At 40.9% G+C, this 16731-nt stretch overlaps 1 protein-coding gene and 1 pseudogene across 1 annotated transcript in view; one reads left to right on the plus strand and one right to left on the minus strand.

Annotated features, from left to right (window-relative positions):
- The window catches only part of LOC138211563 (collagen alpha-1(XXIII) chain), a 127769-nt gene that overhangs the window by 105709 nt on the left and 5329 nt on the right, over positions 1-16731 (plus strand). Inside the window, exons 10-22 of the mRNA XM_069171519.1 lie at positions 4796-4870; positions 6626-6742; positions 9212-9238; positions 9574-9600; positions 9723-9776; positions 9865-9924; positions 10054-10098; positions 10215-10292; positions 10448-10471; positions 15834-15878; positions 16037-16081; positions 16229-16309; positions 16401-16454. Coding sequence (XP_069027620.1) covers positions 4796-4870; positions 6626-6742; positions 9212-9238; positions 9574-9600; positions 9723-9776; positions 9865-9924; positions 10054-10098; positions 10215-10292; positions 10448-10471; positions 15834-15878; positions 16037-16081; positions 16229-16309; positions 16401-16454 — 732 coding nt within the window. The remainder of the gene's footprint in view (positions 1-4795; positions 4871-6625; positions 6743-9211; positions 9239-9573; positions 9601-9722; positions 9777-9864; positions 9925-10053; positions 10099-10214; positions 10293-10447; positions 10472-15833; positions 15879-16036; positions 16082-16228; positions 16310-16400; positions 16455-16731) is intronic.
- On the minus strand, positions 14068-14594 carry LOC138211587 (M-phase phosphoprotein 6 pseudogene; annotated as a pseudogene).

Below are 16731 nucleotides of genomic sequence, written 5' to 3' on the forward strand. Positions count from 1 at the left end.
AGCTTCTATTTAAGCTTTCCCTCCAGTTATTTCTTTCCTTCTTCTATTTTTTTCTTTGTCCGTCTTCCTTTTAATTTTCATTCTTTTAATTTAAGTTTCATAATTTTTTTTGTCAGTGTCAGCAGACACTGTGATGTCTATTCAGTCATTTGAAGAACTGAATTTAATTTGAAATATGGAAATAAATAATTGTGCATCACACAATGATTTCATAAAATATTCTATCTCCTTCAGTTCTACTGCAGATTAAATAATTTAATTAAACAGCGGGTCTTTCAAAAGGTCAAAGGTCATAATGCAAATCTATGTCTCAATAAGTCTAGAAAGGTTTTGTTCCTGTTAAAAGGGAGTTTTTCCTTCCTTGTTCAAAGCAGCTTGTCGTGTTAAATGCCTTGCTGTGACTTGTGTTGGTATTGGGTGCTGTATAAATCAAATTTAATAGGTTTGTTATCATCCAACGATTAAAGAAACTCCACCTGTTTCCTCTGTGATGACAAGACTTCTGAGAAATTTTAAAACACTCGGTCAAGAAATTGTCCGACACGGAATCCCCCTTGAAACCACAACTTGTCATTTTTACATTTTGTTTTTTGTTTGGATAAAACAAACAATATGTAATGTGTGTACGCTTCAGCGGTTCTGTTAGGTGGATTTTATTACCTTCAGAAAGAGCTACAGTAAGTTTGCTGCTTCTCCAGTTCCCATTCTTTATGCTAACCTAACCATCAGCTGGCTGTAGCTTCATGTGTGCAGACAGGAAAGCCATACTGATTGTCTGACAGGGGCTAAATTCATCATATAATTTTACTTCTATAGCAACCAAAAACATACAAATAAAACTGCCCTTCTATTTAAAAACTACGACATGTGTCTTAAACGTATCAGTGCACCTGAATTTAAAAATGTCTTAGGACTGCCAGAGGAGGATATCACAGAGAAAGAAAAAGGGCTATGGTTTAAACACAGACCAGAAAGAGTAACGGACCATCACATTGTAAACCAAGGTCCAAGAAGACAGAAATTTATATTTTTTGACCAGAACTCATCACTTCCTTGTTATCATACTGGGGTAACAAAGGGGACATACTAGGAGAAAAACGTGAAAATCACATCAATCACAAGTTTTGGTCCGTCCAAAGTCTTTCAATAATCCGAGAGAAAAGAGTATTTATCCTGTGCGGTTTCCCCAGCAACTGTGCCAACAACACGGTCTCGCTCCTGTGATGAGGTTCAAGTTGCCCACATCTCCAAAGCCAGAGATGAGAAATTATGTTATTAAAGAACGATGGAAATACTTAGACTTCACCATCAAAACTCAATGGTTGGGGCAGTGGGCCAAAGCTGCCATCTAGTCTCACCCAAACTATGTTTTTTGTAGCGTTAAAGGGAAACTTCACTCTGCATCTGGTCCGTGTTGTCAGTGCTGTCTTTTTATGTGATATCATTCCACCCTCCATGAGATCTATGTAATTATCTCCTATTTCACTCAGTGTGGTTTGAAAATAAGCCCCCTGCGCTTTACATGCTGGAGGGTTCAGGTTCTTTGAAGGAGTCACGTACCCCATTAATCCTGCATGGTTGTTTTTTTTCTAGTTTTATTGTGTTTAGAAGAGAATATCAGGTCAGCTTACTTTTTCACCTGCAAATAAAAGTTCGGATGGACTTCTGCAATTTAAATTTAAACATCCAAACCCTGTTATTTCTTTGTTTTTCTCTGCACGTTTTCTTCCTTCTCTTCCTTTCACTTGTAGAAACGTGAAAAGGAAATGAATGATTAGTTGATTTAAAAAAATATGCCATTCAACAAACAATAAATCTGTAACAATTTTATTGTGTTTCTTAAACATTTTGGGCATGTCAACTTATAAAGTATACTTTTTTAGAATTGTATTAGACCAAATGATCCATTGTTTAATAAAAAAAAATAAAAAAAATAAAAAATAAAAAATAAAAAATAAAAAATAAGGTTAATTATTCAGTTAGATTATTCAGTAAAGAGTCATAACATAGTCAATATATGTGTAAGAAGTTGGGTCTTAATAATTACAACTTTGATAATTATTTGGCATTTAATCATAAACTGGTATTATCTGTAGTGCTTTTATAAGTTTGACATGCAGATGCAAAGTGTGAAAAAAATTAAACACTTAGTACATACTGTTTATTTATTATATAATTAGATAAGTCACGTGACCAGCAGCAGCTTATGAGTACTGCAGTTGATGCAGACCAACAAAACTGGTCATTGTTTATTTAATAACTATTGACTTCTAAAGACTAACACTCTCCAGAGTTATTCATTAACCCATTTGATTATCTTAATTATTATTTAATTACCCTCAATTATTTTCCATCTAAATAATATCTGACAAAAATTGTTATTGCCATTTTGCAGTGACCTGTCTTGTGCGTTCCAAAACTCATTAACTTTAAAAAAAAGTTCACACATTAAATACTTATAAAAACTACAAATGTGTCTTTTGACAGGCTTTTTGTAGCAACTTTCTTCTTGCCTTGAATATTACAAACATATTTTAGCAAATAACATGATATGGACTAATAATTATAGACCAGATGTGTAATCAAACATCCTCTAAAATCTGGAGCCTGACAATAATGGGATAACAGAGTGTGTAAGAGTATTGGAATGAAACTGAGAAGCTATTGTTTTATAGCAGCGCACAAATGGAGTGTAAATTTGACATGGCTGCCCAGTGGAACAATATTTATGATGCGGCTCAGAAGCATTACAGAAATTCCTGATTCCTATCAAGGCGCAAGCCATTTGATTTCCATGCCTATCCTTTCAGATTTTGAGGTAATAGTTTGTACAAGAATTAAATCTTTTTGGCGTTCTCCATTACATAGTTGTTCCAAAATGGTAAATGTGGCACTTGGCCGAGGCCTCTGCAGCTTTGATGTCCTTGGATACGACTGCAGCCCCCAAAAACCTCAGAGCATCGCTTAGAGACGCAGGCTTGGTTCAAAACAAACCCTGCAGCTCCTAAAGCTACTGTACTTGTGAATGAGGTTTGGGCTAAGATACATTTTCCTAGATATGACTAGATAGGTTAGCAAATGAAAAACGATTGCCTTCCCAATGGTGTTTTTTCAAACAGCTATGAATCAAAGCTCCTTGAGGTCCTCTAAGGCTGAGCTGATAAAAGTTACATTATTATTACACAAGCTCAGTTATCACCTTTCCCTGATTTCAACGTTGTTCGCTGTTTCACCCCTGAACTTTACGCAAGGACAAGAGAATACATGTGCAAACAGGAAGCGGCCATAAATCTCTGTCAACCTGTGACTTCCTGTCAATCCATCATTTTTAAGTGCCTTTGTCAGGCTGAATCTGGTCACAGGACGGATCACAAACACAGGATAACACGGGGTATTAAAACAAAATCAGATGTCACAGAACCACTGGGATCATGTGACAAAAGGTCATGTATGGCATTGCATCGTTCCCCCCAAGCCTACTTTTATGGAAAGGAATAAAGCTGGGAGCCATTTTTCCATACTGTGAAATCCACACAGGACGTTGTCACTGCATGAAAAGACAAGGCGTGATGGGGGTCTCATTCCCAGCCAAAACCTCCCTGCGCCTCGCCCAGAGAAACAAAACAGACGTGGTAAGACAATGCTCTGAGGCTGAATGGCTATTTGTCTGAGTATCAGACAAACGAGGTGAAGGGGAAGCCCACTGTGAAACTGCCTCTTCTCTTATGGTACATTTAAGGAACATATGTGTATGTGGTCTTCATGGTGGAACGGTGTGAATGAGTGAATATGACAGTGGGTAGAGAGGGATGTATAGGCAAAGAGGAGGAGGAGGGGTCTGCGGTGTCAGAAAAAACCTCAGCTATCCAGCACTCACCGCAGCCTGTTAGCAAAAATCTCTCTGGCTGACTATCAGCTCTCATTCTTTCTCTCCCTACTGTCCCCCTGCTGTTTCTCCTCCTCTTCTTAGATCTTCCCTCCTTTCCATGTGTTTTTGAGGGATCTCAACCAGAGAAGCCGCACAGTGCTCTGAGCTCTCTGGCGGCAGACAAACTCTGCTCCTTTCAGCTTGAAAGACAATCAACACATCTAGTGTCTGTTGACTGGAAAGAGCCAAGCCACCTCTGTTTGGTTTGGTTGCGAATGGAAGGATAGGGAGGCAGTAAATGTAATACACACACAATTGAATGTGTTGGACAGAGATATCATTTTTTGAAAGGTCAAAGGGGTCAGTTTCTAGGCCTTACTTGTGGGTTTTATGAAGTCTCACTATTTGCAGATGACACATTTTTATGTACAATAAATGTGTAGGAGTTGTAAAGGCAAAAGGAAATCTTTTTGCAGTTTTCACTGTGCTACTACAGTTTTGATAGATTTTTCACTTTTTCCTTTGTCACTCCCCTCTTCAGGGTCCTCCTAACTACAACACATATGCTGGTCTGCACAGTAATCAGATTCTCACTGTCAAGGTTTGTCCCTCCCAGAGAACTGGTCCTTCGTCCTCCCAGCAGTCTCCGCCGTCTGTCAGGCTGCTGATCTGTCACTGTCCCTGCAGAAAGTCGAGCAACACACCCTCTTTTGAGCTTTTTCTTTTGGCTTCACCTGCTACTCTCATCTCTGTTTTTCCTGCAGCCGCCGTCTTCTTCCCTTCTGGACTGTCCGTTAACAGTGGATTTCTGATTTCAGACTCGTGTGTCTCTTTCTCCTCTCCCTCTCTTTTCAATGTCCTCTCCTCTGGTTTTCCCTCGCCACTTCCCTCTCTCTTTCTACTATCGGTGCCCCTCTTGCGTCTTAGATGGTCTTCCCCCGATATGACCATGGCTTTCTCTCAGGAGATCAGTCCGGCAGCTTTCAGAGACGCTTTCTGAAGGTAGACCCACAACTACGAGGCATGTGTGCTCTTTTAACACTTTAACCAGTCTCTCTTATCTTATGCATGCTCTGATCATCATCTCCCTTCTTTCTCTCTTTTTCACTTTTTCCAAGTCACGTTGCATTTAATTGTCTTCATGTTTGTTGGTGTTTTTCAGATTTTCTGTGTTTGCGGTGTTGTCTAATTTAATTACCATGACTAATTGAGTGAAATTATCCATATTTAAAGTTTTAAAGCATCCAAAAAAAATATGGAAAACATCTTGAAAAGGCTGACAGAAATATGTGTTTCTCATCACTCTTACTTCTCACTCGCAAGGAGAACAGAAACGCTTTGTTTGTTGGTGACAGTTTATTTCAAGCCTGACCTTTATAGAGACATAATAACCATCAGTGCAAGGAAATTAACTTTTGGTCTGCTATAAGTATTTGGTAACAGGATTTTCATGAGGCATTGCCCGCCTCAACAAAGTGAACCATAATGCACCACATGTCCGTAGAGAAGAGAGGCTGCAGAGGAGGTGTCACCATGAGCCTGCAGAGACAGAACTAGTTGTATTTTGCCTTCAGTGGTGAACTTTTAGGAGACTATTGGTTTCTTTTTGACATAAGTATGAGGGCGATGTACTTCAGATCAAATATATAAATCCAGTGATTCGCAATTTGTTTTATGCCAAACGGGAAAGAAGCTCCTCATTTAACTAATGAGGTTGTTTTCACTGAACAGTTTCTCATGTGTGAGAGTCATTTGTCAGCATGGGTGTGTTTCACTTTGCTGCTAAACATCAGTCTGACTCACTGGATGAAGACTGCTGCTATTGGCCTGTTTCCCCATGTTGTCACTTACACTAAGTACCCATCTATCATAAGAGCAGGAGACTGGTACTATTTTAATTACGCTAACAAGCTGCATGCTATTGATGGAAAAGTTAACAAAGATTTGGGGATTTTTTTTGGGGGGGGAGGGGGGGGGGGAGATTCTACTGAACGTTTTTTAAGCTGCTTTTAAGTAATGTGTTTTTGAAATCTGTGGCACAAAGCCACAGATCATTATCACCATTATTCCCCTCAGCTCCACAGTAGTAGTAGTGTCTTTTAGTTCACTGTTTTGATCTTACCAAATTTATAGTTTGAATCCATTTCATTGCTCTCATCAGCGTCGTGTCACGCAGATCTTTCAGCGGAATAAAAAAAAACAAATGTCAAGCACTGAAATGCAGACAGACTGGCTGCTAAACATAGTGAAGCATTTAGCAGATAAAGAGAGAGTTTTTTCAGGAGTTAGTGGTGGGTTTGTTATGGATTTATATTCATCAGGTGGGCAGAAAGATAACTCCAAATGAATGCTAAACAAATGACTGGTTTCTATGAATTTTGATACATAACCTTTTATAGGCTGATAATGTGTCTGTGCCTGTTTCTGCTGCCAACAACTGCACAAACAGATCGGTTAATGCTGGTAGAAGGTGTATTTATTGAATATTTGCTAAATCACAGTGCAGTCATATTATATTTGTTGACTGAATATGATCATTCTGGCTGGTTCAGGAAATTCAAACAATCAACAAGATTTTTTTTAACCTTCTACAAAGCCCATCAGCAGCTTCTTCACCTGTACAGATACAGACACGCTCAGCATAGCTGTTAAGAATGTTTTGCTTTTGCATAGATAAATGAAAAAAAAACATAATTTTTCTTGTATTTCTTTCTCTCATTCCTCTTTATTTTTTTTTTTTTATTTTTTTTTCATCAGGGTGATCAGGGCCAGGCTGGACCCGCTGGTCCTCCCGGCCCTCCAGGTCCCCCCGGTCCTCGCGGCCCCCCTGGGAACACCGGCAAGGACGGGCCTCGTGGCCCTGCTGGAGAGCCTGTAAGAGCATCTCCTCATACGTTAAAGTGCCAAATGCAAACTGACGACACAGAACAATGCCCCCATACACAAACACACACTCTTTCCATGCTGTTGTTCTCCGCCTCCTCCATCACTCTCCTCATTACCCTCACCTACAAACTAATGTTACACCAAAGAATGCAGTCAGTCAAAACACCTCAGTCATCAGGGGCTTCCTGACTTGACCACAAGAGTGTGACAAATTGCAGATTGTGTTTCTCTGTGGTGTGTATGTATGAAATGTTAAAGAATTAGCATCTATACACATGTATTAATGGGGTCGGGTGCTACGCAGTAAATCTGAGGGGAACCCATGTTTTCATTCTTCCGGGTTTCAGTGAGCTGTGGCTTACCTAAAAAAAAAATCCTCCCAGAATAGCAACTGTACTCCTGGCCTCATCTGTTTTGTGTAAGTCAGCAGCCACAAGTTCTCCAACATACCCCCATTCTCCCACCCGCCTACCACAACTGTGTAGCTGTGCACACTGAAACAGATATGGCACTGAGGCGGGTTCATGGGCAGTTTGCCGGTCTCACCGAACAATAGTGTGCTCCTCGCCTGAGGCAGTTTTGGTTTGTCAAAATTAACTTTCAGCTTCTCAGAGTTTAGGTTATATGAAGTGGCAGCTTAAAGCTGTGATTATTGAATTGAAGAGAGAGACAGAGGCTATTGAGGTCATTATTGTTTATCTAAGTGAAGGAATAGATGCTTTGTTACCCTCAACTGGCACCGGACAGCATGAGATTCATGTGAAAAATGCTGGTTTCAATGTGGGTGAGTTGAGGAGTTATGCTGAACCAACAGCAGAGATTCAGCACAGCTCAGAAGATGACAAAGAACAGACGGGACGAAGAAAAGGGCCCCGTTTTGTAACCTAGTCAATTGCAAATCTACTCTTCAAGTTGATTAAAGGCGTTGCAAAACCCAAAACGGCAAAACAAAGCAGAGTGGCGCACAAGGCTGCTCTATGTTGTGGGCAGATGTCTGAGAGTGCGCTGAGTGGGAGAAAGTGAGCGAGCCCACCAGCACGAGTGTCCTCGAACCATTGACATTAACATGTGTGATGTAGAAAGAAGGAAATGACTGACAGCTCTTAACAAAGCTGTAGCTAGTTCATTTCTGATGTGTGGATACATTAAACTGCTTTAAAAGATGTGAGAGTAAATAATGTAATAGGTATTTGCTTTAATTCAATAAATTAAGCTTAAGAAATCCTTTTAAGTAAATTTAGTGTCGTTTATAATTGGAAATGTATCTGACATCTGAACTGCTCTTCATCCATCCCCTCTCTGCACTCGGGATAAAAGAAGAGCTAGAAATTATTTGCAACAGTGATTTATATCCCGCTGCTGAGGAGGAAAGATCAAAAGATGAGGAGCAGGCAAGAGGGGTGAGAAATGAAGTTAAAAGGCTGCTGGAGGATGGAAATAAAAGAGGGACCCCATAGCAGTGGAGGGGATCAGGATGACAGTTTGTATGTTCAGACAGCGCGCAAGAGGAAGAAAACCAGCTGGGAAACATCTAAATAGCTTCTGAACATCATCGTAACAGATGAGAACAGAGCAGAAGGGTAATAACCTCCAACTTATATTGTGCATTGAGTGCACTGAATAATCAAGGAAACATAACTACCTGATAGCAGAGTGTGTCTGTGAGAGCAATAGATGGAGAGCTCTTGCACAAGATCCCACTAAGCTGTCTCTGCCATGGATGACTTCATAGCAGATGTTTAGCTGCTCCAGGCACACGTCCACCTGGCTCCCACAAACAGCCGCGATAGCTCTTGTTTACCTAAATAAGCCAAATCACTGGTGGACAGTGTATATCTATTCTCTTCTGGCAAGAAGAGAATAGATATAAAATACTCCAACATGTTTGTGTTCGATGGAGCTGCAGCTTATTGCTCACCGTACACATACTCCAGGCCAGGGCGTCATATTCATGTCAGCAGCTAAAAGAGCTTCTTTGGGGTGAATTGGAGGGCAAATTTAAGTAAACAACAAACTCAAAGAGTCTTCATAAGATGCACCATAGATTCTCCAAGTCAACCCTTTGTGGGGATGCACCAAACGATAGGCCTTTACTGGTGATTTCATGATAAACATTGCCGACCAATGTGTTGCTCAAAATCACTCGTAGTTTGCTCAGCTGGGTTGAGAAATATTGACTGGAAAATCTATAGCATAAAATTCACGTATAATTTTTTTTTTTATACTCCTTAAACCATTAAGTGAACAGTTATGGACTCTATGGAAGCATCTGTATTTATTATTCTTGACTTATTTATTCAAGTTTTTCCTTTAATTCTTCGCCCATCTGTAAGTACTCCAGCTCAGCTGCCTTGTATGCCTTATTCAACGTCGACCTCTAGTGGCCAAAGTGGTTCAAGTCAAGTAAATCTACCTCAAGTTGAGTGCATCACTAACTATCTTCTCTGTCCTCTTCAGGGTTTTCCTGGTCATGATGGCGTTGAGGTGAGTGTATTTCACATCCATTTTTTTACAGCTCAATTAATATAATAATAATAACATAATACACTTTATATATAAAGCACTTTTCAAAACAAAGTTACACAGTGCTTCACATGGAAGAACCAGAGTTAAAATATTTCAAGCAAATAAAATCAAGCTAATAAAATAATACAAATAAAATGGAAAAACATTCCTTACAATGGAGATATAAGGTACCTGTTAAAAGATACCTTTTCAGAAGTGAGAATAAGGCTTTTATTTATTAAGTATTATGAGTCTGTCGTGATAATTCGTTTTTCTCTGAATAATTATAATAACCAAATATATTTCTGCCTCAGGGGCAACACGGAATGCCTGGGAAGCCGGTAAGATGTTAATAAATTATTGATCTTGACTCCACTTAATTGACTCACTTCTCGTTTCCATCAAACACTGCATGTACCGCCAGTCGCTCTCTTTACATTTATTGACTGTTATGACGTGGCAGGGTAACAATGGGGAGCCTGGCTATCAAGGACTACAGGGGCCTCCAGGGGAAAAGGTACAGCTGAGCTTCACTCTCCTGTCTCTGATACTGATGATTTTCCTCTCATGCAGTGACCATGAATGTTTACTGTTTGTTGAAACAGGGCGAGCCAGGTTCAGGAGAAAAAGGAGAGCGAGGCATGGATGGACTCCCAGGGTTAAAGGTGAGAAACAAATCTGATCATTAATCATAGGGGCTTTTCCGAATCAGAAAATTGGTATGCTATATAGGCTGTTAAAAGTCTAATATCTGAAAGAGTTTCACCGTAAAATGGCTTTCATGTTTCACACAGGGGGACAAAGGAGAGATAGGAGAGCAAGGACCACAGGGGCACATGGTATGTTTGTAACCTGAAGGGTTAACCCTCTGTGATCATTCTGTTATTGTGCTAAACACTTGAAAATCATTTTGGATATTTCCGTATATGTCATGGAAATCATGTTTCTGCCTCAGGGTTATCCTGGTGAGAAAGGCATCACAGGCTCCTCAGACATCATCGACTTCAACGGGAAGCTCCTAGATGCTTTCCAGGTGAGTGACATTAAACCAGATGACCGGTTGCATCATATATTTATCATCAGGCTGACCTTAAACAAGCCCAGAGCTGGCAGTGTGGTGAGGAGCAGGTCTGGATTATCTCGTCCTGAAACCGCAAAACTCAACATGTTGCCATTTCTCCTCGACAGGCCATCAACACCATCAGCGTCTCGGTAATCTGCTGTTTGTGGCTGCATGTTTTTTTTTTTTTTTTGGTGGTGTAATCAGTAACTAACATCAATACACACCCTTGCATAAGCACATACCTTGTGTGTATCCACTGCATATCCCACCTGCTTCAGCCATTGGATCTGTTACCCAGAGCATGAGGTTGCAGATGTATTGGATGTCTCCAGAGGCCACATCTAAAGAGCCTCACTGGATGTCCTTGGTTTAGCAGTCGGACCAGGCTCGCTTGTGTATTCATTTCGGATGGAAACACACAGCCCAGGCAAATGTAGTACAGCTGTACTGCTCTATCAGATAACATGTAGCCGAAAGAGACACGTTTAATCACGCAGAAAAGTCAACAGGCTTTATTACATTGTATTGAGTGTTGTTCTCATGCTAAGTCCATGTGCCTCACAAGATATGTGGCTGAAACTCGGGCAGCATGGTGTGTGTTTTTTTTTGTTTTGTTTGTATTGTCCCACATAACTTAGTTGATGCACAATGGAGCCGCATTGGAATGGATTGGAGGAGAACTCCTCATTTTCACCACAGTCTCACACACCCCCTCTCAATACACGATACATTACACACATGCTACTGACAGATGGGTATCTCTGCAGCCGAGTGTGAATTTGATTAAAAACCACTATGAACCACGTCCCTTTAGACCTGATCTGAGGTGCCACGTTGCAGACAGCAGCGTGAGATGGGTACAAAGGAGTCGGTGAAATCATGAACCTGAGATCTTATCACAAGCTTCTCGCCGTCACAGGGTCTCTTGCTCAGGTTATCAATCCACATATCCACGGAGCGCAGAATGATCTTTGGCCACCCAACGCGCGTGTTGATTCATTCACTTGTTTGTGTGAAAACCTTTCATCTGTGGTGAAATGTTGTAATGAATCAGGTTTCAAACTGAAATCGGTTGTTTGTCACTATCACTCATTTGTATAATTATTTGGACGAGTATCCTTCACTTTCCAATGATGGACTACCTCAGATCAAATAGCTGCTTGTAAACATCGGTTGGTTTCCATGGCTTTAATAGAGTACAAACAAAGAAGTTAGGAGCTGGAAGAGGAATTGTACACCTCTGGGAGGCAGCATGGTTTCTCCTTCTATTGCTTCAAGATGGCCGAGGCCCTTCGGAGTGAGAAGTAACAAGTGTAATATTGTGGATGTTGAGATAAAGGAGCGTGATTTAAGAGAGCTGTCACTCATAGCAGCCCAGCAGACGGCATGGGATGAATATGGCACATGGCATATGTGCTTACTATCCTTCATCTGTCGTTACAAGAATGTTTTGTTTCTCCTCTTCTCCGACGGTCTAATCTTGCACCAAAACAATCAGCAGACTGGAACAAGATGCCAGGCTATTGTGTAGCACAAACCACATTCAGCACTGTTTTACAATCCCTCGAAGATCAAATTGCTTCAAGTTGGTTGTAATCAACAGACAGAGGAATGAAAGAAGTCAACAGCTTTGTTTACTGTGAGGCCTGTATTGTGAAATACTGTATATTGATTGTGTTCAGGCCTTCATGATGGGTTCCCAGTTTTTACCTCACTGTGGTAAACAGTGATCCGGGTTCGATTCCTGGACGGCGCACAGATTTTTGAAAGATCTACAATATGTCATGTGATTGTCTGAAAATGATGTGAATTAATTAAAGGTCCCATATTTTTTTTTCCCTGTGTTTTATTTGTAGTATTTGCAGTCTTCATATCTATAAGAAGATGTTTACTGTGGTTTTAAGTACCAAAAACATCTCAGTGTAGTTTTATATCATTTCTCTCAGCAGCTCTACCAAGAACAGGATGTTTTGTTTCTGTCTCTTTTAGGTGCATTGATATCAATAACCCTCTCTTCTGATTGGCTGATTGTTTTCTTAATGACTCAAACCCAGGAACGGTTCTTTGTTTTCTTCCACATAAATGGTTCGACAGGGCCGTGCTGAAGGTGGACATATGACGTGAGTTTGTGACCTCACAAACTTGCAGAAGTCCAAACAGCACATTTGCTGAACATGAGCTGTCAGACCAAATCAGCAACCAGTGTCAGTGGTTAAGTACGATGACATTGAAGTCGAGCGGGTTCTTTTTTCTAAATGTAGTTGCAGCGGCAGTAGTTTCTGAGCATCCTGACTGATTAAAGGTCCTCCAATAGAGGACGCGATGGAGTGTGCCCAGATCCACTTATTCACACAGTGAATTTGGGTATGGTAGCCCAAGGCTGGCTTAAAACAATAATAACAAATATAAACACTGTACTGTGTTTTACCTGTGCAGCTACAAAAGCTACACAAACATGGGGATTATCTGTAATCAGCTAAACCAAATTTGTGTTCTCCTCTGGAGTCTACAGACAGTGAATTGATTTTATAACACTGGACACACATTCACTAGGTGGACACAAATATACGATGCTAACGTTTCTCTAGATCTGTACATAAGGTACAATTTGCTAGCAGTCTGTCAGTGTTGTGTCGTTTCCACTCCCTCAAGTGGCCATAGAATTGGTCGTTGCACGTTTGAAATGGGCAGATTGAAAATTAATGTAAAATTAGACGCGTTATAAAGTTTAACTGGATTGTTGGAAAAATAACTCAGAGGCTTGGTTCAAAATCAAACACATCAGACATTTATTCTTGCAAGAAGGAACACATACATACAACCTCAAAGAAGTGTCCAGCCAAAAGGCCCACGTCACTCCTCCGTAGGGCAGCTTTTATACAGTGTGACAAACAGCAGACAATCACCCACATTCCTTTTGAATCTGTATGGTAATACTGAGTTGGCTGTAGGTCACAAAGGGAGTCGTCAATTAGAAGGGTTGGTTGTAGGTCACAAGGGGAGTCGTTAATTAGATGTGGAAAGTAAAACAAAAGGAATCGTTTGCAAATAAGACAGGTGATAGACTTTTCTGAGTCACAAACCACATTCAGCGCTGTTTTACAATCCCTGGAAGATCAAATTGCTTCAAGTTGGTTGTAATCAACAGAGAGAGGAATGAAAGAAGTCAACAGCTTTGTTTACTGTGAGGCCTGTATTGTGAAATACTGTATATTGATTGTGTTCAGGCCTTCATGATGGGTTCCCAGTTTTTACCTCACTGTGGTAAACAGTGATCCGGGTTCGATTCCTGGACCGCGCACAGATTTTTGAAAGATCTACAATATGTCATGTGATTGTCTGAAAATGATATGAATTAATTAAAGGTCCCATATATTTTTTTCCTGTGTTTTATTTGTAGTATTTGTAGTCTTCATATCTATAAGAAGATGTTTACTGTGGTTTTAAGTACCAAAAACATCTGTGTAGTTTTATATCATTTCTCTCAGCAGCTCACTGTGGTGATTGAAAATTAGTGTAAAATTAGACGGTTATAAAGTTTAACTGGATTGTTGGAAAAATTACTCAGAGGCTTGGTTCAAAATCAAACACATCAGACATTTATTCTTGCAAGAAGGAACACATACATACAACCTCAAAGAGAAGTGTCCAGCCAAAAGGCCCACGTCACTCCTCCGTAGGGCAGCTTTTATACAGTGTGACAGTTGACAATCACCCCCATTCCCTTTGTGAGCTAGTGGTCCACATGACCTGGTTCCAGCTCGTGCACAGGTCTCTTACTTGTCAGTCCTGAGGTTTCACAAACACTCTCTTTGAGTTAGTCTCCATCACGTCCTGGTTCAGTCCTTCTCCTCCCATTGACTCTCTCTTGCGCTTCTTTGCAAACGTTTTCCTCAAGCTTTCGACTGAACTCTCGTACCTCACAGCCATCTCCTCATCTGTGACGTCCATCTGCATCTGCGTGTCCTCTTCCTCTCCTTCCTCCTCTTTATGTTTAGGATTCATCAGAGCCATCAGTTTCTCAACTTCAGGATTAAAACCCCCGAAGGAAATGCGACCGTAAATCAAGTCTTCACACGGCACGAAACTCTTCTCCTCAATGATCAGGTTCTCTTTACCTCTGAGCTCCGGCACGTCCAGGTACCAGTGTTCATCATCGATGATTCTCTGCTCGTCTTCCTCCAGCTGCTTCTTGGTCTCGGCGTCCAGACCTCTCTGCATGAACTTCATGCGTAGAAGGTTCTTGGAGAGTTTCACAGAGTTGTTCGACATTTTTTTTAACAGGTTTACAGACGACTAGCCGAACTCCAGTAGCTCCGCAGAAACTCGTTCACTCGTCCTCTCTCCAGTCAGTCCTGGTCTCACCAATGTCCAAACTGCTTCGATAAAGAAACGGCGGAGGTCTTTCCTCAGGAGTCCCAGACTCCCTTTTGCGCGGTTTCAGGCTGTGTCCGGCGAGAGGAGGAGATGTTGGGATCCGGCTCGAAGGAAAAATTACTCAGAGGCTCGGTTCAAAATCAAACACATCGGACATTTAGTCTTGCAAGAAGGAACAAATACACGCACCCTCAAAGAGAAGTGTCCAGCAAAAAAGGCCCAAGTCACTCCTCCGTAGGGCAGCTTTTATACAGTGTGACAAACAGCAGACAATCACCCACATTCCTTTTGAATCGGTATGGTAATACTGAGTTGGCTGCAGGTCACAAGGGGAGTCGTCAATTAGATGCGGAAAGTAAAACAATAGGAATCGCTTGAAAATAAGACAGGTGACTTTTCAGAGCCACAAATGCAAGCACGAGGAAGAGACAAATCTTTTCTTTCCATCATATCCCTCCTGTTTATACAAAGTATAACATAACATGTACATAAAAAGGAAAAAAAACAAAACTGGGTGTTGTTAGTTTCTTCACTGGTTTGAGACAAGTACCCCTGTTGGTATCACCTCCCTTTGTAGCCAGACTTCACCACAGGGGAATGCCTGCTTACTTATTAATCTGGTATGTCTGTGCCATGTGGTTCAGACAAAGGTCTCATCCTTCTGTAATGGCTGAGATGTATTCAGGCCCGTTCAGCAATCCGCACCTATATGTTGATTACACACCATGACACGGTACTTTTCTAGACCATGACACACTGACTCATGCCGTGAGGCTTCACAACACTTTCAGACATTTTTTTTTTTTAGTAGTTTGTAAAGCCATATGTTGTAAAAGCTTAGTTTATTATAGATACCATCCCTCCTGTTGAGCCATGGTTTATCCCATGGCTCAAAAGGGCCGCATATCTACATAAACTTTTTTGGGAGTATCAGCTTGCCTTCTACATGCTGTCGCTGTTAGTTTTCCCTTGAATCCGTGTTTCTTTTCCCATTTTTTCAAATATTTTATGTTATCTGCCCCTTTTGAGTGCATGCATTTTACGTCTCCCTCCAGAGGTATCTCTTCGATCTTATTACAGCATGTCCCCATTTTTGCTATACCCACTTCTGTCTTTCTGTCTTATTTTCTCCAGGGCCCGCCTGGACCACCAGGACACCCCGGCCCTCCAGGGGAAAAGGTGAGGCATTTTTGAACTCTTCTGTCTAACTACCAATGTACAGTATTGCTTTTGGCTGATAGTGTTCATTGATTAAAAAAAAACAGAAGATGCTTAATCCCATTTTGTACAATGAAATGTCCAGTAAGTAAATGTTTCCTCTGTTCGTTGTGTGTTAGGGTGAGCTTGGTTTGCCTGGCCCAGCAGGAGTTGATGGGCAGAAGGTAACGTTACAGACAGAAATTACTCACGGCCTGTTTGAATGCCTTTTATTTCACACTTTTTATTTTTAAGGAAAGATACGTTGCTTTCTTTTTCACCACTTCTTTTTATGCTCTTTGTGAGATTTGTTCTTGGTTCTTCACCTTCAGGGATCCAGAGGCGACTTGGGTGAGAGAGGACATTCTGGAGAAAGAGGAGAGAAGGGAGAGATGGGTCTCTCTGGGCCTGCTGTAAGTCGTGACAGTAAACATGTTTCTCTGATGTTACAAACAGTAAAAGTTCAAAGCCAGCTGAACGTTGACGTTGCTGTTTGTGCGTCAGGGTATGGATGGACAGAAAGGGGAAAAAGGTGACTGCAGACTGGATGACAACCTGGTTAGTGGAACACATACTTGAACTCACTTAAATTCATCATAGATTAGTGCAGACACGTGCAGTCAATTTAAAGTTAATGTGCCTTTTTAAGTCCATTTATTTCACAGCTTTTATATCCTTCAGACAGCCATTAGTTCCCACTGATTACACTTAAGTTTTAAGAGTTTTCACATGTATTTTTTTTTTTCGTGGAATTGAACAGTAGAAATAAGTTTACACAGCTTGAACTAAGGTGAAAATGGTGATATAAAGTATGCTCAACAATCTTTGGTCATGA

The sequence above is a fragment of the Embiotoca jacksoni genome, unplaced genomic scaffold, assembly GCF_022577435.1.
Source record: "Embiotoca jacksoni isolate LCO1_2020_lvr unplaced genomic scaffold, fEmbJac1.0.p SCAF_5, whole genome shotgun sequence".
NCBI classification, from domain to species: Eukaryota; Metazoa; Chordata; class Actinopteri; family Embiotocidae; genus Embiotoca; species Embiotoca jacksoni.